Source organism: Rosa rugosa, chromosome 3 (assembly GCF_958449725.1).
Source record: "Rosa rugosa chromosome 3, drRosRugo1.1, whole genome shotgun sequence".
Classification (NCBI taxonomy): domain Eukaryota; kingdom Viridiplantae; phylum Streptophyta; class Magnoliopsida; order Rosales; family Rosaceae; genus Rosa; species Rosa rugosa.
The window spans coordinates 36,016,108-36,039,841 of record NC_084822.1 but is presented as its reverse complement, the minus strand read 5'-3'; the positions used below and the strand labels follow the sequence as shown (position 1 = coordinate 36,039,841).

The following is a 23,734-nucleotide window of genomic DNA, read 5'->3' as shown; positions in this document are numbered from 1 at the left end:
TTTTCTCAAACTAATACGAAGATTGATATGTCATTTCGTAAGATTCAAAATATGTGTTAGCAATAACTTGTACTAAAATGACATGCATCACAAAAATAATATAGGTAATAGTATTGGGCTCAATAACAAATATCGAGTGTACACAAGAAATACGAACTAAGGTATTTTAGTAAGTTCCTAGAACTCTATTATAACTTGTAAGTATAGCATGTGGTATCATCGGTTTCTAAACGGGAAAATAAATGCTTAGAAGATACTTGGATTATTTCTAAGTTTAAGGTATCTTAGAGTGCTCTACAGTGATACTAAGTTTCGGGTTATTACAGCCCCTATTCCGGCAAAGACACACCACTCCTCCCTAGATCAGAGCCGGCCAGCCCTCCCTCTCTCTCCTCCAATTCCACTTCTCCCCTCTCGCTCTCCCTCTCCAAACCTTAAAATCCTCTCTGCCGGCACCAAGATCCAGATGCCCCCTCTGGCAGCTCCCTCTTCGTCACCTCGCTACCTTCTAGCTGCAGACTCTCGCTTAACGGTGTCAGGGTCACAACCGTCGCCTCACCTATCTACGACGACTACTTGCTGATCATTCCCGGAGTCAAGGACTTCTTCGACCCGAATTTCCATGCTCCCGCCCCCGACTCGAATTCCGGTCGCCGATCCGATGTGCGGGTCGCCTCGTCGAACGGTACAAGAACGATCGGGTTTCGGACCCAGAGAATCGTACCCGGAAATGCCCGAGGAGGCCGATTGCAGTTACTATCTCAGGACTGGGATTTGTGGTTGCGGCTCGAGGTGTCGGTACAACCACCCCCGTGATCATATTGCGGTAAATTCTTGTTGAACTACCCCCTTTTTTCACTGCTTCAATTGGTTCTGTTTAAGGCCTGATTAGATTGTTTTCGCCTGATTCCGAATGTGCTTGTTTGGTTTTCTATTCTGTTTTGGTTTGATCTTGTCTGTTAGTATGCAGATTTGATCACGTTTGCTTGTGATATTGATGTAATTTGATCACTAGTTCATTGGATTTTTAACTCATTGTGGGAGAAATGTTTTGAGTTTATGGGTTTTTTTTAGGGTGGTTAATAAGATCTGTGTAGTTGATGGCTTCGTTTCTTGATCTGCAGCTCATGGGGTTCAAGAACCCTCTGTGTTCGTTGACCGCCTTTGCTCCAGTTGACCATGCGGTGGAGAATCCTCTACTGGACCCGTCGATCTTTCTACGACACTCGTTGATGGGTATCATGACCGTGTCGGAATGCATCTTGGTAAGATGGTTGCCGAGAGAGAGAGAGAGAGAGAGAGAGAGAAGAAGGAAAAAAAAAAAAAGGAAGTGAGGGGTAAAATGGTCATTTTGGACCAAATTGTGTGAAATTTGAATGTATGAGGAGTTACTTGTTAAAATTACGATATGAGGGACTGAACTGTCGAATCCCAAAAAGATGAGGGTGTGACCAGTAATTTGCCCTTTATTTAATAAATCATATTTTTGTTATTAGACACAGATATTTGTGTGTATAACCTTTGTTACAGATATCTATGAATATACAATAGTTTAATAAATATTTTTTTGTTATTAGACACAGATATCTGTGTGTAAAACCTTTGCTACAGATGTCTACCTATATAAAAGTAATTAATAAATTATATTTTTGTTATTACACATATATATCCGTGTGTAGAACTTTTCCCACAGATGTCAGTATCTGTTTAATATTTGGGACACACGGATATCAGTGAGAAACTTTATGTCACACAGATTTCAGTGGGTAATATTGGCAACATGTGCGTTGTAGGATCCAGTTGATCATCTCACACTGATGTCTGTAGCTAAAGATCAAATCCCACAGATTTTTTATCAGTGTGAAAGTCAGTAGGTTTAAAATCTGTGTGTATTGCTACTTTTGCTAGTAGTGAGTTTTGTTAGTACATCATCTAATTTTACCTTTCTTTAATTTGTAGCCCTTGCTGTTTTGATGGACTTCTTTCTGCAAGTCACTGCATTTGTTGCGTTGATGTACTTTGACCTTTTGAGAGCTGAGGATGGCAGGTTTGATTGTTTTCCATGCATAAAAGTCTCGTCATCTTTTGTGGAATCCACTGAAGGTATATTTGTGTGCTATGATAGTGTGTTGAGGTTGCTTTGCCTTTAGTATACTTTTGATCTTAATTTTTCTACTCTTTCAAGTCACACACACTACTCTCAAAAAGAAAAAAAAGTCACACACGCACATTGTTTTTTCCCCTTCTCCTTTGTCACATTAGTATTAGTTCTAATGAAGTCATCATCCCACTCCTCGACTATACCCCACAAGTACAATATCTTCTAGTTTGTATAAACTTGATATGACACCTGGTGAGATTTCTTAAAGTGATCAACATTCTGCCAAATCTAGCAACTTTAAATTGCACAAGTTTTTGAATTCCTCAAGTACACGCTCTATGAGAGATCCACATAGGTGAAGTATCGTGAGTGTCCGTAGCTCCCCAGTCATAGACATTGTTTCCGATCCGAGTTCTAAACCCCTTAGACACAATGTTTGAATGTTTCTCATAAGTAGCGGAAGTGTCCCAAGTATGTTTTACACCAAGTATAATAAAGAATTGAGATGTCTAAGACCTTAAGATCTTCCACTCCATTCAATGTGCCTAGCGTGTCCACATCATACGTCTCTTCATCATTTGCGCGTGACAACAACAAAAGCTCATGAGTACTTTTATTGGTTGTCAGTGAAGTATATATGTATACACCATTGTAGAGGTGGCAAACGGGCCGGCCCGGCCCATTTTAAGCGGGCCTAGTCGTGCTTTGTGCCGTGCTTGGGCCGGCCCATTTATTATCGTGCCGGGCTCGTGCCGGCCCATTTACTTAAACATTAAGCCCGGCCCGGCCCATGGCCCGAGCCCATATCGTGTCGGGCCGTGCTCGTGCCGGGTCAATAACGGGCCGTGCTCGTGCCTACCCACTATAAAGCACGATTTAAAAATCTTAATTTAAACGAATAAAAATTAATTTTATTTAACTATTTAGAAAATTAAAATAAATTAAGTTCTACAACTTTTTTCTTAATCTTAGTTTTTTAAGATTAGATTTCAAATAATTTTTTATATTCCACTATAAGAAAGAAAGAAAGAAAAACTCAAAATATATTGTTTTTAGTATATTATTGTGAGATTAATCTTTATTAATATAATGAAGATTTAGTATCTATTATTCTTTCCTTCATTCTATAGTTGTATTATTATGAGATTAGTCTTTATTAATAAACATATATTTAATATTTAGAAAAAATACTTATGTCAAAACAAGGATATAATGTTTTGTTTCATTATTTTGACAATATAAAAGAAAGCATTGGTGGAATTGTCATGATATTTTAAATAAAAGGTCTCATATTCAAATCTCATCATTGTAGTTTTTTAATATTTTTAAAAACAAAATGAAATTTTGTGTTTGTAATGGGCCGGCCCACAATATGTCGTGCTCGGGCCATGCCGGGCCCATTACGGGCTCGGGCCGGGCCAATGGGCCAATATTCTTAGGCCCAGCCCGACCAGTTATTCTAACGTGCTCGGGTCGTGCCGGGCCACTAACGGGCTTGGGCCGTGCCGGGCCCGTGCCGTGCTCGTGCTTAGTGGCCCATTTGCCACCTCTACACCATTGTAATAGCAAGAACCATGTTGAATTTTTCTCAATGTCTATCAACTGGCATATATTAAATAAATGCCCATCATCACTATATGTGAGGCATCACCATCAATGCCATCATCATATTAACACTCACCAAGCAAAGCTAAAACCCCAAGCAGCAGGGGCGGATGCAGATACAAAGATGGTTGGGCTCAAGCCTCACTGAGGTTTTTGGGCTATTGTACATCTGTTTTTTTTTAACTCTCTTTCCCTTTCTCAAGCCCCACCGCCGTTTCTTCTCCTTCTTCTCCTCTTCGTCTCCAAGCTCTAGGCCTCCAGCAGAAAACTAAAACTCCAAGTATCTCTCTCTTCCTCTACGCTTATAGAAAACTAATGCTTTGTTCTGAATTCTGATCACGAATTTATATTCCAATTTTTTTTTTTGGAAGTTTCTGATCTTCAATGTGTCTTTGAGGTCAACTTCGGAACTTCGCATTCGCTGGGTGCAGAAAATTGTTGAGTTATTCTTCTTCTTTAGTTCTTCGGCTCTTGATGGCTTGATCAGTTGACTCCACCGAAATACAGAATCACCGATGCTAAAGAGTATTCAGATAACCAATTCATAAAACCTAAATTGAAATTGTTAAAGCTAATTAGCTAAACCCTTTTTGATTTTTGGGTACTGGGATTTTTTTGGTATCTTGAATTGGGTGTGTAACGTGAATTTGTGGGTTTGCTGAATTTGTGTGTAAGTGTAAACGTGAATTTGATTTCTAGGTTGGGTTTGCTGAATTTGTCTATGAATTTGAATTTGTGCATGGGTTTGCTGAATCATCATAAGAGCTTAATGTCTCCTACCATTTCTCTAAAAGTTAGAGTCTCCATCATCCTCGACATCAATGAAGTAGTGGAGTTGTTTAAGAATGCTAGTTATGAGCTTTGTCCCAATTATCAAATATCCCTCTCTGAAAAGTACAAAGTTTTCTAACCAGCAAACCGAAAAGACAGCATAATGTTTGTTTCAATATAATTAAGTCATTAACCATTCAACCTAATAAGCAATGACATTAGATTCTTATATCTGCAAGAGAAATTTAATTATATTGAAACAAACATTATGCTGTTTTTTCGGTTTGCTAGTCAGAAAACTTTGTGCTTTTCAGAGAGGGATATTTGATAATTGGGACAAAGCTCATATTGCACCAACACAAAACACACATTCATCTTCTACTAGTTGCTTATATCTCTTTCTCAAACTACTCCACTACTTCATTGATGTCGAGGATGATGGAGACCCTGACTCTTGGAAAAGTTGTAGGAGACATATCATAAGAGAGCTTAGATTCAGCAAACCTCTTTAACATCAGTGATTCAGTATTTCGGTGGAGTCAACTGATCAAGCCAACAAGGGCTGAAGAAGAAGAAGAATAACTCAACAATTTTCTGCACCCCAATAAATTATAGTGGTGTATACATTTATACTTCACTGACAGCTAGTAAAAGTACCCATGAGTTTTTGTTGTTGTCACGCGCAAATGATGAAGAGAGGTCTGATGTGGACACACTAGGCACATTGAATGGAGTGGAAGATCTTAAGGTCTAAGACAGCTCAGTTCTTTATGATACTTGGTGTAAAACATAATTGAGATCACTTCTGCTACTTATAAGAAACATTCAAACACTGTGTCTAAGGGGTTTAAAACTCGGATTAGAAACAATGTTTATGACTGGGGAGCTACGGACACTCACGATACTCCACCTATGTAGATCTCTCATAGAGCGTGTACATGAGCAATTCAAATACTTGTGCAATCTAAAGTTGTTAGATTTGGCAGAATGTTGGTCACTTCAAGAAATCTCACCAGGTGTCATATCGAGTTTATCCAAACTAAAATAATTATACTTGTGGGGTATAGTCTGTTGGTATTTTAAAAGATTTTAAAATCTTTAATTTGATTTTCAATTTTCAATTTGTTACTTATGCTTTTAATCCTATAATTATTTGGGGGTTATAGGAGTTTCATTTTGGGATTTAATTTTCTGATTTTATGGTGTCTTTTATGATGGAGGTTACATGAGATAATTGGAGCCTATAAAAGGTAACAATGTTCCCCAAGTTGTTTACAACAAAAGGGTTATCTCTACCCCTCATTTGCATACTATCACTTCGATTACTACCTTCCATATTTTACTATTATTTTGGGCAACGGTTCTGTGACTTGGAGATTCTATCCGACTGTGAATGTGCTCATAGCAAACCTTTGGTTGCGTGTATTGGGGTTGTATATTGGAGTCTTGTAGACCGTCAGCACCTGCACGTAGGGAGGCTACATAGGCTTTAAGACAGCGTCTTTTGACGTGCTTCACCATACCAGGCTTGTTTTCTCAATTTGATTTTACTATATATATATATATATATATATATTAGCCTATCTATTTTTATCTTAACTTTTCTTTCTTTTATTTTACCAAATTTATTTTCTATTTTAATCAATTTTACAAAGGAAAAAAAAAACCCAAATTTTTACAACATAGTCGAGGAGTGGGATGATGTTCAGATTATTCAACTCATAAAAGCGACTGCAATTGCCTTTGTTGACTAGTTTAGAAACCATTCTGCCACCTTTTGCTGATATTGTGCAAAACTGTCACACCCAGGACACGGTCTCGGTGGATTTTAAGCACCTAACGCCGAATTCACTACTACAAAAACATGATTTAAGGACATTGAAACTATGTCCTTATATTCGGTAGTCATCATCAGTCCCAAACAAAAGACACTTGAAATGTGTCCTCTTATCTATATGAGAACATAGTTTATGTGTCCTAAAAGCTTTAGTCGTGGTGTCCTTATATCCACAAGAGGACATCTAAATTGCATCCTCATATTATCTAATATGTATTCTCTTTTCTATACAAGGACACACAAATTGTGTCCTAAAAGCTCTGAAAATGGAGTCCTTATATCCATAAGTGTAATAACCCGAAACTTAGTATCACTGTAGAGCACTCTAAGATACCTTAAACTTAGAAATAATCCAAGTATCTTCTAAGCATTTATTTTCCCGTTTAGAAACCGATGATACCACATGCTATACTTACAAGTTATAATAGAGTTCTAGGAATTTACTAAAATACCTTAGTTCGTATTTCTTGTATACACTCGATATTTGTTATTGAGCCCAATACTATTACCTATATTATTTTTGTGATGCATGTCATTTTAGTACTAGTTATTGCTAACACATATTTTGAATCTTACGAAATGACATATCAATCTTCGTATTAGTTTGAGAAAATGTGTATCTATGTGTATATCTATGTGTATATATGTATACATGATTCAAATGCCAATACATCTAGAAGAACTAATCTGATTTTTCTTTCTAACAACCATAACATTTCTTGGAAATTCCTTGGAAATTTCCTTGTAAATGCTTTGTAGACTTCCAACTCACTTTTGACTTACAAGTCAAGTGAGAATTGATTTTTAATGCATCTTTCTAGTCTTTATAAACGTGAAGCTGAATCATTTTTCCTTCAAGCCTTAAGATCAAGTGCAAAACTGATTTGGAAGTCTTAGTTGTAGAGAAAACTCACCTCACAAATCCTTCATCCTTTTCTTTTAAGAAGCTCCCTTTGTTTTTCTCAAAGAATCCAAGCTTGGATCCAAGATCAAAATATTCACTCCATCTCTGAGTTTCTTAAGTAAGTACATGATTACATTTTTATATTCTTTTGCCTTTAAGATTTATCAAAGTGCATAACCGATGATAAAATGGAAAAGAATCTGTTTTGCTGCAGTCATATATTTTCGTGTTTGATAAAAGTTAATCTTGTCAAAACTAATTATATTTTAAGTTTCTTCATGAAAAATCCTTCAGTTTAGGCTTTTGAATCACTAAAAAAGGTTAAGAAATGAAGAAGTTATGGCTAATCAAAGTTTTCAACTTTTAAACTCGCTGGAAATCTCATACCGCCATTACAACTTCAAAAATTCATATCTCCCTCATTTCTTATCCATTTTCTACAAACTTTATATCAATTTGAAGCTTAGGACCTCTACTTTTATTCTGGAAAGTTTTAGAAGTAATGGTAAAATACACAGTACGTAAAGACTTAAACATCAAAGGTCAGCTTCAAAAATATCGGTTTCAGCACTGTTATGGTTCTTTTACCATTTATGGACTATATCACTCTGATCTGGACTACATGACTTATTCCATTGAATTCCTTATGAAAAATCCTATGACTTGGTGTCTTCACTTGACTATTTCGGACATGAATTGAACAAGTTATAAAAACAGAAAGTTGACAGTACTTGGTACTATTATTTTGATTGACCAATGGACACTTCGGACTAAGATTTCTAATACTATGAAAAGAGGACTACTAACTCTTTGACTACTAACTAATATTCTTTTACTACTTCTAATTTACAGTACCTTTTTTTTATTGCACATTTACTTTCAAGTTTAATTTGCAGTACCTTTATTTTATTGCACATTTACTTTCAAGTTTAATTTGCAGTACCTTTATTGCACAATTACTTTCAAGTTTAATTATAGATATATATATATATATATATATTTATATATATATATTTATGTATATATATTAATTTGTCCACACACAATTTCAGTTATATTTACTTGGAAAATTCTACAGTACTGGGGGTATCCCATACCGGGTGTTTTGTGAATATTTGTGACCGTTGGATCGGTAATATATCCAAGGGTCATGGAAATTCGAAACAAGCTGACCTATTCAGAAGGTATCCCGTTTCGCCGTCACTCTCAGTTCGTCACCGTGCCTCCAACGTCGGGCCTCCGTGCGCGGCGCTCCTCCGCTCCGCTGTGCTACCACGACTCTCTCTCTCTCTCTCTCTGCGCGACTCTGCCTCAGTCTCCCTCTGTTCCACCGCGCCCCTCCACTCCACTGCTCCTCCAGTCCTCTTCAGCCTCTCTCCTTGACCGTCGAGGCGTCGACAGCCCTTTCTATACCCGACGGTGACGGACTAACGGTGGTAAGTCATATAGTTTATCGAAATTTCTGGGTTTTGACTTTTCAATCGATCTGTATCTCATGAACATCTCCACTACTTTCTGGGTTTTCAGTTGAATAGCCTTGAAGTCTCCAACTTGGTTGCTTTCTTCCTCAAGCAGCAAAGCAGAAAGCCAGAAACTGTTGTTTACACTCTGGGTTCGATTTCTGGGTTTTCACTTACATTCTGGGTTTCACTCTTCAAGCTTGGTAAGTTGCTGGGTATTGTATATTTGTATGAATGTATAATCAAATTGTATGATTAAAACCATTAAATTGATTGAGCTTCAAGTTGCTGCATTTCTGAATATCTCCATTAGTTGATCGAGCTGTTGCCTGTTGCCCTGTTGATAAGTTGGTTTATTGGCTGTTTTGATTGAGCTATTTTGCCGTTATTTGTATATCTGTATTGGTCATGTATCTGTTTTGAAATTTGGCATCTGTTTTGCCAGTTTTGGATGGTAACTGAACTGCAAACAGTTTGGTAATTTGGATGGGAATTCAAATTGGATGGGAATTGCAATCAGAGTGTTTGAATGATAATCTGAATCCTGAAACAAGTCCTGTACATGGGGAAGCTCCAGTGTTGCTTCAATCTAGAGAAAATGAAGATATGATCGTAAAGTTATTTGGGAGTAGTGCTACTAATTTTGTTGGATTTGGAGCTGAGCAGGTCATCTTGGTGCGTGATGCTAGTGTTCAAAAGGAAATTTCTAACTCTGTTGGGAAACAAGCTCTTGTTCTTACTATTGTGGAGTGCAAGGGGCTCGAGTTCCAGGTGGTTACAATGTCTATCATTTAGTTTGTTTACACTTATCATACAAAAGCCGTTGATGATATATGGATTCGTGTTGTTGTCCTAGGTACGTATTCATCTACCTCGAAAGATTCTTCTATTTATTTTACTTTCAATTTCTTTGGCTATATATACCATCTATGATTAGTGTATATGCAATTCATATGTCTTATGTTTGTTAACAGGTCTTAACATACACGTCTTTTTTGTAGGATGTACTTTTGTACAAGTATTTTGGGTCATCACCCTTAATAAATGAATGGAGGCTGATGGAGCTGATTTCCTCCTAGATAAGATATATAGCGCTACACGAGATATTCCATCCTAGCAGTATATATATTGCTCGACACCTCCTTGACAGGATATAAGTTCCCCGAGAGGTTCCTTCCTAGACAAGAAGAACTAAAAACTACGAGATTGAAATTTGAATCTTTGTAAATCAGCAAGCAAAATCTGTTAAATTGAACGTGTTTGATATAACTAGACTTGGCATGCTCTTATTTTGTCTGCTCACATTCTAAATATTAATGGTTTGCCTTGTTGTTTTAGATATTAGGTCGTTTTTTTTTTTTACAAAATTGAAGACAAATGTGTTCTCCAAATGGTAATTCTTAATATTAATACCAAAATGTGTCCTCAATTACATAATTTACTTCTCGGTTGTATAATTGGGGTTGTACCTTGTGTAATCTTCCTCATTGAGAAAATAATTACATCTCTGACAACGCTTATTACGAATATAAGGACAAATGATTAAAATTTTGTAATAATTGTCCTATTTGTGGTAATTACAAGGTCTAAGACAATATTTACCAATTTATGAACCATTTTACAACATTTACGACAAATGTGTTGTACAAGTGGTAAATCTTCATATTTCATATCAAATAGAGCAAGTGTCCTCATTCACGTAATATGGTTCTCGAATGTGTAACTGGGTAGTATTTTGTGTAATGTTCCATATTGAGAAAATAGTTACATCTCTTGGATTGATTATTACGAATGTAAGGACAAATGATCAAAAATATTGTAATAAATGTCCTATTTTTGGTAATTACAAGTTCTAAGACAACATTTACTAGTTTATGAACTATTTTACAAAATTGAAGACAAATGTGTTCTACAAATGGTAAGTCTTAATATTAATACTAAATAGAGCATGTGTCCTCAATCACATAATTTACTTCTCGATTGTGTAATTGGGGTTGTACTGTCACACCCCGAATTCTGAATTTAAGTAATTCATATTCGAAGCATGAACCTCAAATACCCTGTTTATAATCTCAGAATTTTTTTCTCAAAATCAACTGCACATTACACCTCTCAATAATTACATAAACCAAATCCTCAAGCTACTTATTACAGTACACTCTCACCAAAACAAATTATAAAGCTCAAGAGAGCACAATTCTCCTCACAAAACAAATGCTATAAATCTAATACTAATACTCTAAACCGCACGATCACTGCCCTGATTCTCCTGACCTGTAAGACTACCCGCTACACAATTTGAATAGTGTACCGGGAGTTGCAACAACACAAAACCCGGTGAGCTTTTGACAGCCCGTATGAGTAAACAAGAAAGAACTGTTGATTTATTCAATTATATTTATTATAACTCAAGTAAACAATCAACACAGTCACACGGTAACTCCAAAAATCACATAAACATAAAAGCAAGTATATTCTCGATACTCTCTTTTAAAACTCAACATTTGACTGATCACAACCAACAAATATTGCAACATTAATATGTGAAATAACATTATAGCAAAGCATGCTTGATTCTCTTTTCACTAACACCTTCACATATTAACAATATATCACAAATAGATATTTGATCAAAATAATATAAGTACACTTTTCTTTTTAGTGAATTTTCGGATTAACTAGTAACAAATCATAAATCCACGTGTTAGGGTCCATAATACCAAAACACGGGAAAGCCAGGTTGATTGGTAACAATTCATAAATCCACGTGCTAGGGTCCATAATACCAAAGCACGGGAAACCACATGCTAGGGTCCATAATACCAAAGCATGGGTAAGCCGCAGCATACCAGGGTCCAACGTACTATACCCAAGTATGTATACTCAAAGTAAGCAACCTTCCTAAGAGTATAATAGTGCACTATCTGTAGGGACTAGGGCCCAAGGCTAACTTCCACATAACACCAAAACACATTTACCAGTAATTCACTTAAGCACGGGGTAGTAGATAACACCCGGCTTCACAATTGTACTTCTCAGACATAATCAAAATCACAAAATACAATCTTTATGATTTATAGATCGTATATATGTATATGTACACCCACATAAAGAGACATATTATTTCAAGACAAATCTTTATTTCTTAAAATAATTTCCACATATTCACAATTGGGCATATAAAATAGCTTTCACACCACATGATCAACATTTCATTATTCAACAATTAAATGCGAGATTAATAGCTTGAATAATATCCAATTCATTCTCAATCATTTCATCACACCAATCACACGTCAACCAATATATATATTCCACGTAAATATATATATATATATATATATGTAATCATCCGCTCAGGGATGACCACTAATACCAACTATAGTTCAAGCATAAAAACCGTGAAATTCATTTGTATAATAAAATCATTTTACTTACCTATGGACCGTAGTTGATCAAGTCCATATGATTTAAAACAAATATTTATTCCACAAATATTTTCACACAATTGCGACAAAAATAAAGTAATTAAATTTATTCGGTTCGTAATATGAACCACGTGAGATTTACTCACCTCTAATCCAGCTGCGTCTTCTTAACAGCTAAAACAACAATTTTCCCGAATTGTCCGCCAAATCAATCCGTCGATAACCTAATCCAATAATGATCTTAACTTAGCCAACAACTCATAAATGTAATTAAACGACGATCCAACGCTCAGATTCAAATTAAACGATGATCCAACGGTCGGATCCTCACGGATCGCCTTTAGGATCATCCTCCAAAATTATCACGAAGATCCAACGGTCAGATCTTCCTGAATCGCCTTTACTAACATCTCCACAAAATTATACGAAAATCCGACGGTCGGATTCTCACGAATCGCCTTCCGAATTACTATTTCTCAATTATACGAAGATCCAACGGTCGGATCTTCGCCCGTGACCTCACAAAGTCACCGGGACAGTCATACGATCAACATATTAAAATTTGAAGTAAAACCGATGGTCTGATCTTCGCAGATCGTAAACCGAAGATAAAACGTAAAAACCGTAAATAGTAACGTAAAAACGTAAATCCACTATTTATCAACTTTTTCTAACATGACCAAGTTATATATCAAAACGCTCGTATGGATGCATAGATCATCGCCTAGATAATGAAAACTCGAAATATGTCTGATACGCCGCCACAAGCGGTGGTCAGTGGGCGGTCAACGCGGAGGTCAACGCAGGTCAACCACCTCCGATGGCAAAGTGACCAACTACAAACTGGTTCAAAATGAAAGGGTGATCGACTTCCATACCTGGAGCTAAGTCTGGTTTGGCCTAGATCGTCCTAGATCAAGCTTTGAAGTTGGATTAATCCGGAGCGTCTGATCTGATTCCAGATTGAATCAGAGCCGTCGAAAAAGTCAAACCTTGATCAAGCGCTCTACACCCAAAATCGTCATGCAAGGCTTATATGGGGATGATCAGGGGGAGGAGCAGATCACGAAAATGGGGAGGATCGGCCCGTGCAACGCCGGCACGGCCAAGATCCGGTCGGGTCGAATGCTAGGCTCTGGGGGGCTTCGATCCACGTCTGGGGGCAGCGTCGATGCAAGGCGATGGCACCAGGAGACTGGACGGCTCACGGCGAAGCCAGGGATGGCCGGGTCGTGGCCGGAGAACGCCGGAGGAGGGAGATGGGTCCGGGTCGGGTCAGTCGGGTCGGCTGCGTAGGGAGGAGAGAGAACGGAGAGTTTCAGGGACCAAAATGCAATTTTGAGAAACTTTCGTCCTTCCGAAATAAATCAGATTTTCCACCTATTTATAGAAAAATCCCAATTTTTAAATATTCATAACTTATTCATACGAACTCCGAATATTGCGTTCCACATATGCACGCGATCGTATCGATGAGCTCTACAACTTTCATGAAGGAAGTTTTCCCAAATTCCGTACGTATAAAAAGTCAACTTTCTCGCCCCCCTAAAAAAACGTTCGTTTTCGAAAATAAAATCGTTCGAACTAATTCCACAACTTCTCCAAGCTTCGTACTCGCTCCTACTATCGTGAAATCATTTCTAAAAATCCATGGAATTTAATTTGGATTTTCGGGGTATTACATGTACCTTGTGTAATCTTCCTCATTGAGAAAATAATTACATCTCTGACATCGCTTATTACGAATATAAGGACAAATGATTAAAAATTTGTAATAACTGTCCTGTTTGTGGTAATTACAATTTCTAAGACAATATCTACCAGTTTATGAACTATTTTACAACATTGACGACAAATGTGTTGTACAAGTGGTAAATCTTCATATTTTCTACCAAATAAAACATATCTCCTCATTCATGTAATATGGTTCTCGATTGTGTAATTGAGGTAAACATTTTGGTATTTACTCCATTTAAGAAAATATTTACATGTATATAGACAATATTACAAATTAATGACAAATGTGTTGTTAAATTAGTAACTTTGTTTTTCTTAAATGCCATGTGTCAAAAATTGATTGGGTAACCTGATGACCAATTCATCAGGTTACCATCATATTAAATTATTGTATATTAAAAAAAAAAAAAAAAAGGTATCTCATAGAGGGGGGTACGGTAGCCTGTCTCATATTTACTTATGTAAGCTTGTTTATATGCTTGTACTTTATTATTACATATTTTACTTGATTCCAGTTATGTATAAGCTTATTTTTAATTAGCTTATTTTTAATTATGTTGTTTGCTAGTGAATTTACTTATTTGTGTTATATAATTATGCTACATATGTTTTCATATGAGGTTATTCCTGAATATATGTATGTCTCTATATGTGTGTGTACATATACATATATTATGATCTATAATTTATAAAGATTGTATTTTGTGAATTTGATTATGTCTGAGAAGTACAATTGTGAAGCCGGGTGTTATCTACATCCCCGTGCTTAAGTGAATTACTGGTAAATGTGTTTTGGTGTTATGTGGAAGTTAGCCTTGGGCCCTAGTCCCTACAGATAGTGCACTATTATACTCTTAGGAAGGTTGCTTACTTTGAGTATACATACTTGGGTATAGTACGTTGGACCCTGGTATGCTGCGGCTTACCCATGCTTTGGTATTATGGACCCTAGCATGTGGTTTCCCGTGCTTTGGTATTATGGACCCTAGCACGTGGATTTATGAATTGTTACCAGTCAACCTGGCTTTCCCGTGTTTTGGTATTATGGACCCTAACACGTGGATTTATGATTTGTTACCAGTTAATCCGAAAATTCACTAAAATGAAAAGTGTACTTATATTGTTTTGATCAAATATCTATCTGTGATATATTGTTAATATGTTATGGTGTTAAGTGAAAAGAGAATCGAGCATGCATTGTTTTGAGGTTATTTGCACCTATTATTGCTACAGTATTTGTTGATTCGATAAAGAGATGTGACTATGTGATTTATTACCAGTTTTATAATCGTTTATATATATATGTGTCTGTTGTGTGTATACAAATACACATTTAAGATTTGGTGTGAACATATAAATGGTTCTCGGTACATTTTTACTTGGTTGTTCAGTTTTGATTTCTTATAAGACACATTAGTATAAGAATGTAAGCTGTACTTACTGGGTCTGTGTTACTCATGATGCTACACCTTCATGTTTTCAGGTAACGAGTAGATGCATGGGGAAAAAGGGGATGAACCTACTAAATAAAAGAAAGTTTTTCCTACTACTATTTCAAGTGAATACCTGTACTGATTTGAATTTTGCTTAACTTTGGTTACGTAAATATATTAACAATTTCGTTTTCTAATAAAAGTACTATTCAGGTATATCTATATATAGTCTTTTACTTTCTTTCAAAAAGGAAGTTTTATTTAGTTTGGCTCACATCCCAAATTCGGGTACCATATTTCAGTACAATATTGGTCTCGAGTTTTGGGGTGTGACAATAAGAGGACACAGAAAATAAACTCTCATATGTGTCCTCTTTTCTATTCTGGGACATAATTTGTGTGTCCTCAAAGATTTGAAAATGGAGTCTTTGAATCAATAAGAGGACACCAAAAATAAATTCTCATATGTTCGCTTTTCTGTACTAGGACACATAGGAATGCATTTTGTGTCCTATATTTTGTACATTCCCATCAAATTTGCATACAGATGACACATCAACAAGTCCGTATGATATGAGAACTGATATAGAGAACATCCAATACAAGTAATCTACAAACACCACAAGTCCATCTCATTAAAAGAAAATAAAGATCCAAAATTTCCTACTCTACTGTTTTGACCAATTTAATTCAAAGTTGCTGCTAAGTAGGCTTCAAATATATATAAGTAATTTGATTCATACCAAAAGTAAGAAATCTGCATGTACATATGCTAACTATTTTAGTTCATCTTGTATATATCCATAACCTGCTCTACCACTCTACTCGAACGACATCAATTTCTTATTGAGTGTAAGCATCTTTTTCCTTGAACTGAAATGATGACCATAAGTGAATATTACACTGAACAAAAACGCTAACCCAGTAAGCATGTGCACAACTAATCAAAAAACAGCAGTACCTATAATTGAGCTAACCTTATTACTAACCATTGAAATAGTATCACTATATATCAGAAAAAAAATAAATCAATCTCTGTAGATAAGTTAAACTATTATGAGAAAAAGGACAAGAACGTTCTAAAGGAGAATAAGAAAGTTGCACCACTCATCCTTTGCCCTATAATGATAGATTAAACCTCCTCTCCCATAGTTAGGCGAAGTTTCACGGTCCTTGTGTTTCAGTTATGCTTCTTATGAAGGTGCCATGATAGATTGCTACTAAGGTAAAATTTTCAGTTCGCAGAAGCATAAGGAAAAATGCTAATACCCCTATTATATTTTTCTATCTGATAGTTTATATCAAGTGGATGGAGATGAGGTCTAGAGGAATATTAAAGAAGGGCCAAAAAACAAAATAATAGTTCTTCCACCGTTATTGTCACATCTATGACTTTGCCTTTTCCCAAAACCCACAATGAAGATCTCACTGCAGAATTTATGCATAAATAGCTAGGGCAAGGTCACCACCAAAAGAATCGGAAAAAAAGAAAAGAAAAAGAAAAGATGCTGGTGTGAGGTGCTCTACTTCCTATCTATAGTTTGATTAGATCTTAAATTGAAATCAAATAACAACAAATACCTGCATGGCTGCAACTGTTGACAATAGATCTCTGCATTGACCAAGCACAGCATGCTCCTTGACACTTACATTTGCAAGTTCTTCCGCCAAACACTACTAGCAGAATTTCTAGTGGCCCACCCCGTTTGGATACACTTAATTTTCTAATTGTATGATTTGAGTAGAGCAAATGACACTCTTCTATACTTTTAATATTCTTTATTTTATGGATAATGTTAACCGTGACAAAATAAAAAATTATAATCAACAAAATAAGTTAATACATTTATTAAAAACAAAAAATATGTATTCATTGTTAAATAAAATATTAAATTAATGTATTATATTTAATATTCAGATAAGTATCTAATATAGATACGGTTAAGTCCTAATAATACTATTATTCTAGTTCTCTCTCACCTCGAGAAACCCTAAGGTCCGAAACCGCTTGAATCCCTTCTCGTCTGGCGGTGCCTGGGCATCGGTGCTGGCCTCCGGCCTCGCCGCCGCCATGGGGTTTGCTGCCAAATGGGAGATCTACATGTCCATAGGAATCGGTCGGAGGAATATGCACGGGCTTCGTCAAATGGTTCGGCTGGGAGGGCGGCGACGGCGACGGCGATGTTAGTATTTTACGGTTCGGTAAACGATCTCTGCTGCTGGGTGTTTTGGATCGCCGGTGCCATGGTTCGATGGTGGTGGGTTTCGAGGCTTGGATCAGGAATTGTTTCTGGGATGATGCATGTCGCGGCGGCCGGGCACGAAACGACTTCGTTCGCCGGGATGCTGGCGTGGCAGGGCGGCTCGTGGTGACGCCGGTTGGGTGATGTGGGTCGGCCGGACCTTGGCCGAACGGTGATGCATGACGGGGCTTTGGTGGAGAAGTTGGACTGGACCTTACCAGATTGATGGGCCTGGTGCTATTCCTTGGTGGACCGCCCTATTGGGCCACGAGCAGTTGGGCTTGGGTTCTGACCTAGTCCATTATTTTGGGCTAGGTTTTAGGCCCTTGGTCCAACCCTATATTTATTAGCTTTTGTCTAATTTCTATGTAGGCATTTTCTGGGGCGGTCTAGTGGATTTTTTCCTATCTAGTTTAGTATTGGATATTGGTCTTGTCGACTTAAGTCTCAGTGTCTCTAGTTGTACACCAATTGAGGTATCTAGGCGACTAGATTCACTGGTTTCAGAGTTATGTTGGGAGGGCCAGATTCTTCTATTTTCTAGCGCCTCCGGCGTAGTACCAAAGGGGGATCCCTCTATGTCTACGATGTATTCAATGTCAAATGAGTGACCTAGTTCTATGTACCACTGTGGGTACTAACACATCTTCTTGTCTGTCTTATAGCAGCGGAAGGGTATGTAAGGGCCATTTTGGCTTTTGATCAATATATTGGCTTTTGCTTCTTTCAAAAAAAAAATATATATAGATACGGTTAAGGTTGTTAAGTAATAATATCTAACTATTTATTTATATTTAATTTATTTAAATTTACAAATTAATCATCTTTCCTTGCAGTCGTATTGCAAAACATATATGTTTCGAGTTTTTGTATTATTAGTTGATGGGCATAATTGCAAAATAAACTATGCATTTTGTATCCATTAAATTATCATACGGTTAATAAAAACTGGTAGTATTTCAAATATAATTATTAACCAGATTTAATTCGCCGGCATAATTGTGAGTTTTCATTTGCCGCATATCTATTATTTCTAATATATTAGGTGCATATTGAGAATGAGATTCAAAAAAAAAAAATCGAGTTTTAATTGAAGTGGATAAGAGTCAAAATACAAATAACAAGCCCTATAACACTCGTTATGAGGTTATACAAAGATCCACATTCTTTAATTAATTTGTCCTTGAGAGACAACAAATGCCCTAAAAGAGGCATGGGTACCGGATATGAATAAGCTTATTATAGCTAATGCATGCATATATTTTAAATGTGTGATAGATCTCTAAATTGATGATCATTGATGATATCTCATCTGTAGTTGCAACTAAATATCATCAAGGGCTATATACTACCACGTTTCATTGTGTCGACAAATCATACTATTGACCAAATTGGAAAGAGGCAATTCCAATGAATTTAAATATTGTAAACGTGATGATATACTTGGACTTTATCTACCCTAAAAAATTACAAAGGGTGTACTAAAGTGAATTAAAATCACTATGACACAAGTCTCTTTATAGAGACATGGGCTTATCATTCTTCTCCAAGCGACAACTTTTCTATAAGTACAGTGTTATATTGACGAGAGACTTATGGCATGTTGTCTTGGCTAATATGAAGATCTTAAAGGCAAATTGCTAAAAGCAAATCCCCAAATCCTATGTGTCATTATAAGCATATTGCTTAATCAAATCCTTAATGGATTCATATTGCCAAAGGCAAGTCCATGAATGAATGAGCTTAAAGCTCACTCATGGAATCAAAAGTCTAAAGCTCATACATACTCATTCAATTATGGTCAAAGTGACTTATTGCTTCACTGAGTACTATGACAAGACTAAGAAATCGAATTCGAGTCATGCTCACAATGTTGCAACATATTCTAACTTCCACGAAGTTATGAATTTATCTAAAGTTCATATTGAGCCTATATGAAATTATCAATTACACTAATTGATATTTATGGCTAAGTATGTCATACATAAATTTCAATGCTCGGAATATTGTATAAAGGTAAATGTGTCAATTGTTGTTCCTTTATATTGTTATTCTTTGCTAATATCTTTATCTATTATTTGAGCATATGAAATTGGTTCTACTTGAGGTAAGATTTATAGTTTTATTGGTATTACCCTAACTTTCGCAGGAATTGCAATTCATGATGAGTCCCCTTTATGCAAAGCACACATGGTCTCACCTATGTAATCGACACACCATATCTAATATACATGGTGCATGTATTTTATTACATACATGATTGAAGCTTGCAAAAATCAGGGGGAGATTCTCATCAGGGGGAGCATTCAAAATATGCTACCTAGGACATATGCGTGTTGCACTCTTTTTCTCATTCGACCAGGGTTGTTTTTATCCCATTGGGTTTTTGTTACCTGGCAAGGTTTTTGACGAGGCAATATTAAGCGCGTCCAACACCATATCATTTAGTGGTGAACATCCAAGGGGGAGTGTTATAAATATTATATATATGTGGCTGTCTACTGTAAATACTCATTAGTTATGTCCTTATGATGTAAACATTACTCCTATATAAAGGGGTCTAATGAGAATGAAATAGACACTTCTATCTCTATATTTTTCTCTAGTTTATAACAGATTCCAAATTTTTCTCTAACATACAAATAATCGTATTTAATTATTTATTTTTTATTAGCCACTTTTCCTTGTTTTCGTATCCAATATGGTAACTAATAGCTACAATTTCAGTTTCCAGATCCAATGCAAATTGTGCACCCTTTTCCATATCCAAAGTTAATTATGCATTGACTTTCCGTGCATTGGTGCACTTCCACATTCAATAACTATGCACGTTGTGCACATCCAATCAAATTACCCAATGATATTGATATTGAGGTGCTATAAATTGCGGTTTGGGAAACAAAATTTAATCAAACAAACTTTCGGTTGAAAAAGAGATAGCATCGATCATCAAAAGGTATTAATTTTTATTCCAATGATTATTAATATTTGTTCCTCGATCCTTTTTTAGTATCAGTTATGACTTTAGAAATCAATTTTTATTTTCACCAAAAACTAAATACTTGTTCCTTTTTTTTTTCTATGCAGCTTGATAACAAATCTTTGATCAACGATATGGACAAGGAATGGATATTTTTAGATCAGCACACTGATGAATATAATGTTGGATTGCATGCATTCCTCAATTATGCCTTAGAGCATGCTTCTTTTGAAGGTACAATATAGACTTATTATTGCGTCATAATATAGATATCATGCATGTTGAGAAAAATGTTACAGAGTGTATCATTGGGACTTTGCTAGGAATTGATGGAAAAAAATAAAGATAGCTTAAAGGCACGTCTTGACATGGTTTTAATGGGTGTTAAGCGTTCGCTCCATCTTGAGTAGGGATGACAAAAATTGTCACGCCCCGGATTTTGAATAATAAATTCAAATCCGAAACATGAATTAAACCACTTAATCAAATAAACGTTCTGAATTTTTTTCTCAATATAACCTCACCACACGGTACACAAACTCCAAATCTCGAAACCTCGAGTTCATTATTACAATTCACTCTCACAAGCAATATTGTAAAGCTCTAAATGAGCATAATACACCTCACAAAGTAATTTAGATCGACACAATTGCAGCTACTCTACGCAGCTCGATCTCCATCCTGATTCTCTTGACCTGTAGTAGTACCCGCTACACAATTTGAATAGTGTACCGGGATTGCAACAACACCAAACCCGGTAAGCTTTTGACAGCTAGTATGAGTAAACAAGAAAGAACTGTGATTTATTAAATTACAAGACCACCACAAACCCACGTTACTTTCTCACTCTCATATATATATATATAGACACTTATGAATTACTCTCAATTTCCCTCATAAGGTCACTCACTCTCATATATATATATATAGACACTTATGAGTTACTCTCAATTTCGCTCATAAGATTTCCCAACATTTGGCAGACAGACTCATATATATATATAGACCCTTATGAGTTACTCTCAATTTCCCTCATAAGGTTACCACATATATATAGACACTTATGAGTTACTCTCAATTTCACTCATAAGGTCACTCCACATTTGGCAGACAGACTAGAGCTCTAACTGAACGTAACCACTCGTCCGGCCACAGACGTGATTACGATTTTATACTATTAATAACCACCAGCCCGGTACGAGAGCGTGATTCACTAATAGATGCCATGGTCACCTCGTGACCTAGTGATCTCCACAGATCACAACAATTTATTGTTCCTCAACAATAAAACTCAACACCTCTCACAATATATTGTTTCTCAACAATAAACTCAATACCTCTCACAATATATTGTTTCTCAAAAATAACTCAACACAACTCCAACAATACATATTATTTCACGTAAATAATATATATATAGACATTCACACAGGAATGCCTATTAATACCAACTATAGTTCATATGATTGCAATAAAATAACGTAATTAAATGTATTGGGTTCGTAATATGAATCACGTGAGGTTTACTCACCTCGATATTTCCGCTGCGTCTTCAATTCAACACAATACACACCGAAATCGTTCACCCAAGGGAGACCGTCAATCACCTAATCACACATGACCTTATTTTAGCCAATAACTCAAAAACATACTCAAAAGACAATCCAACGGTCGGATCGAAATTAAATGATGATCCAACGGTCGGATCCTCACGGATCGCCTTTAGGATCACCCTCCAAAAATCATCACGAAGATCCAACGGTCGGATCTTCCTGAATCGTCCTTACTAACATCTTCACAAATTTATACAAAAATCCGACGGACGGATTCTCACGAATCGCCTCCCTAATCACTGTTTTGCATTTATACGAAGATCCAACGGTCGGATCTTCGCCCATGACCACACAAAGCCACTGGGACAGTCATAAGATCATCATATCAAAACTACAAGTCCATCTGACGGTCCTAACTTCACAGATCACAAATCTAACGATCGAAATCGATCGAAACTTAAAAATTCATAACTTAATCATACGATCTCCAAAAATTATGAATTATATATGCACACGATCGTATCGACACATAGAACACAAAAATGGACAGAAGCTACCCTTGGAGTGGCCGGAGGTCGCCGGAAACCACCATCACAGTGGCGGCGCCGCCGCCCATCTAAAGTCAAAATTTGATAAAACTCACAACATGAAAGTCCTTCATCTCAACTCCAATTTCACTTATCATAACTACGACAAAGTCAGATTATAAGCCAAAAGATTGAATTTTACCTTGGAAGTCGACGGATCCGATGAACCCTAGTTTCAAAACTCCAAAATTAGATCACCCCGGATCAAATCGCTGCAAGCCTTCTTGGGGATAGCTTCTACTTCCTCTGGGCTAGAAAAGCCCTCAAAGAACTCGAGCTATAGTGGCCGGAGCTGGGAGAACCAAGGTGGCGAAGGAAGACGATTTCCAGCTCGGGCTGTGCGGCTTCTCGGTCTTCTACCGGCCACCACGATGGTTATCTCAAGTCGATGTCTTCTGGAAAGTTGTAGAAAACTTCACGTTGAGAAAAATTGCTTTTGGAATCAGGTCGATCGGAGGCCTGTAGAGGAAGATATGGCCAGACAAAGTAGAGCCCAGAAAAAGTGGGGAAGAGCGATTTCGTCTCCGACGAGGCTCTCTTCTCGACCTTGTAGAGCCTCATACAGCTCGTATTTCACTTCGATTTCTTCTACAAACTCGTAAAGGGGGTCGAGACCAGAAAACCCCACTTTGTTTCACATCAATCGGTGGCCGGATGAGGAAGAACGAAGGTGACGAAGGGAGGGTGTAATACCCCGAAAAATCCAAATTAAATTATGTGGATTTTTAGAAATGATTTCACGATAGTGGGAGCGAGTACGAGGCTCGGAGGAATTGTGGAATTAGTTCGAACGATTAATTTTCGAAAAACGAACGTTATTTAGGGGGTCTCAAAAAGTGACTTTTTATACATTGGGAATTTGGGAAAACTTCCTTCATGAAAGTTGTAGAGGACATTAAACCGAGTGCGTGCATATGTGGTACGTAAAAATCGGAGTTCGTATGCGAAAGTTATAAGCAAAATATGAAAGTTACTGTTTATGGTAGATTGGTATAAATTTGAAATGTTACTGTAGCCAGGTAACTTTTCTTTCTTTTCTCTCTCCTTCCCCCGTGCTCTCTCAGTCTCTCTCTTCTGCAACTCTCTCTTTCTCTC

General features: G+C 36.7%; 1 protein-coding gene and 1 long non-coding RNA gene across 15 annotated transcripts in view; one reads left to right on the top strand and one right to left on the bottom strand.

Annotated features, from left to right (window-relative positions):
* Nucleotides 1-23,734, top strand: part of LOC133736805 (zinc finger CCCH domain-containing protein 12-like) — a 34,433-nt gene that overhangs the window by 7,617 nt on the left and 3,082 nt on the right. For 8 of the 14 annotated variants that reach the window (XR_009859742.1, XR_009859744.1, XR_009859738.1 and 5 more), the window contains 6 exons: nucleotides 1,125-1,265; nucleotides 1,960-2,103; nucleotides 8,297-8,654; nucleotides 8,746-8,881; nucleotides 9,124-9,534; nucleotides 9,680-10,008. The exons of 1 other annotated variant lie outside the window; for it this stretch is intronic. Coding sequence is in view for 1 of the 13 variants with exons in the window: in XM_062164404.1 (XP_062020388.1) it covers nucleotides 623-826; nucleotides 1,125-1,265; nucleotides 1,960-1,974 (360 nt within the window). In the remaining 12 variants the exon portion in view is untranslated. Of the gene's footprint in view, nucleotides 1-9; nucleotides 827-1,124; nucleotides 1,266-1,959; nucleotides 2,389-7,181; nucleotides 7,337-8,270; nucleotides 8,655-8,745; nucleotides 8,882-9,123; nucleotides 9,535-9,679; nucleotides 10,009-15,326; nucleotides 15,510-23,734 lie in introns of those variants that run through there. 5 more of the 14 variants (XR_009859737.1, XR_009859745.1, XR_009859746.1 and 2 more) reach the window with 5 other exon arrangements.
* Nucleotides 20,992-23,317, bottom strand: LOC133735197 (uncharacterized). The gene is made up of 3 exons (XR_009858835.1): nucleotides 22,782-23,317; nucleotides 22,031-22,106; nucleotides 20,992-21,209 (listed from the first exon to the last, which is right to left on the bottom strand). It is a non-coding gene; the product is annotated as an uncharacterized LOC133735197 (long non-coding RNA).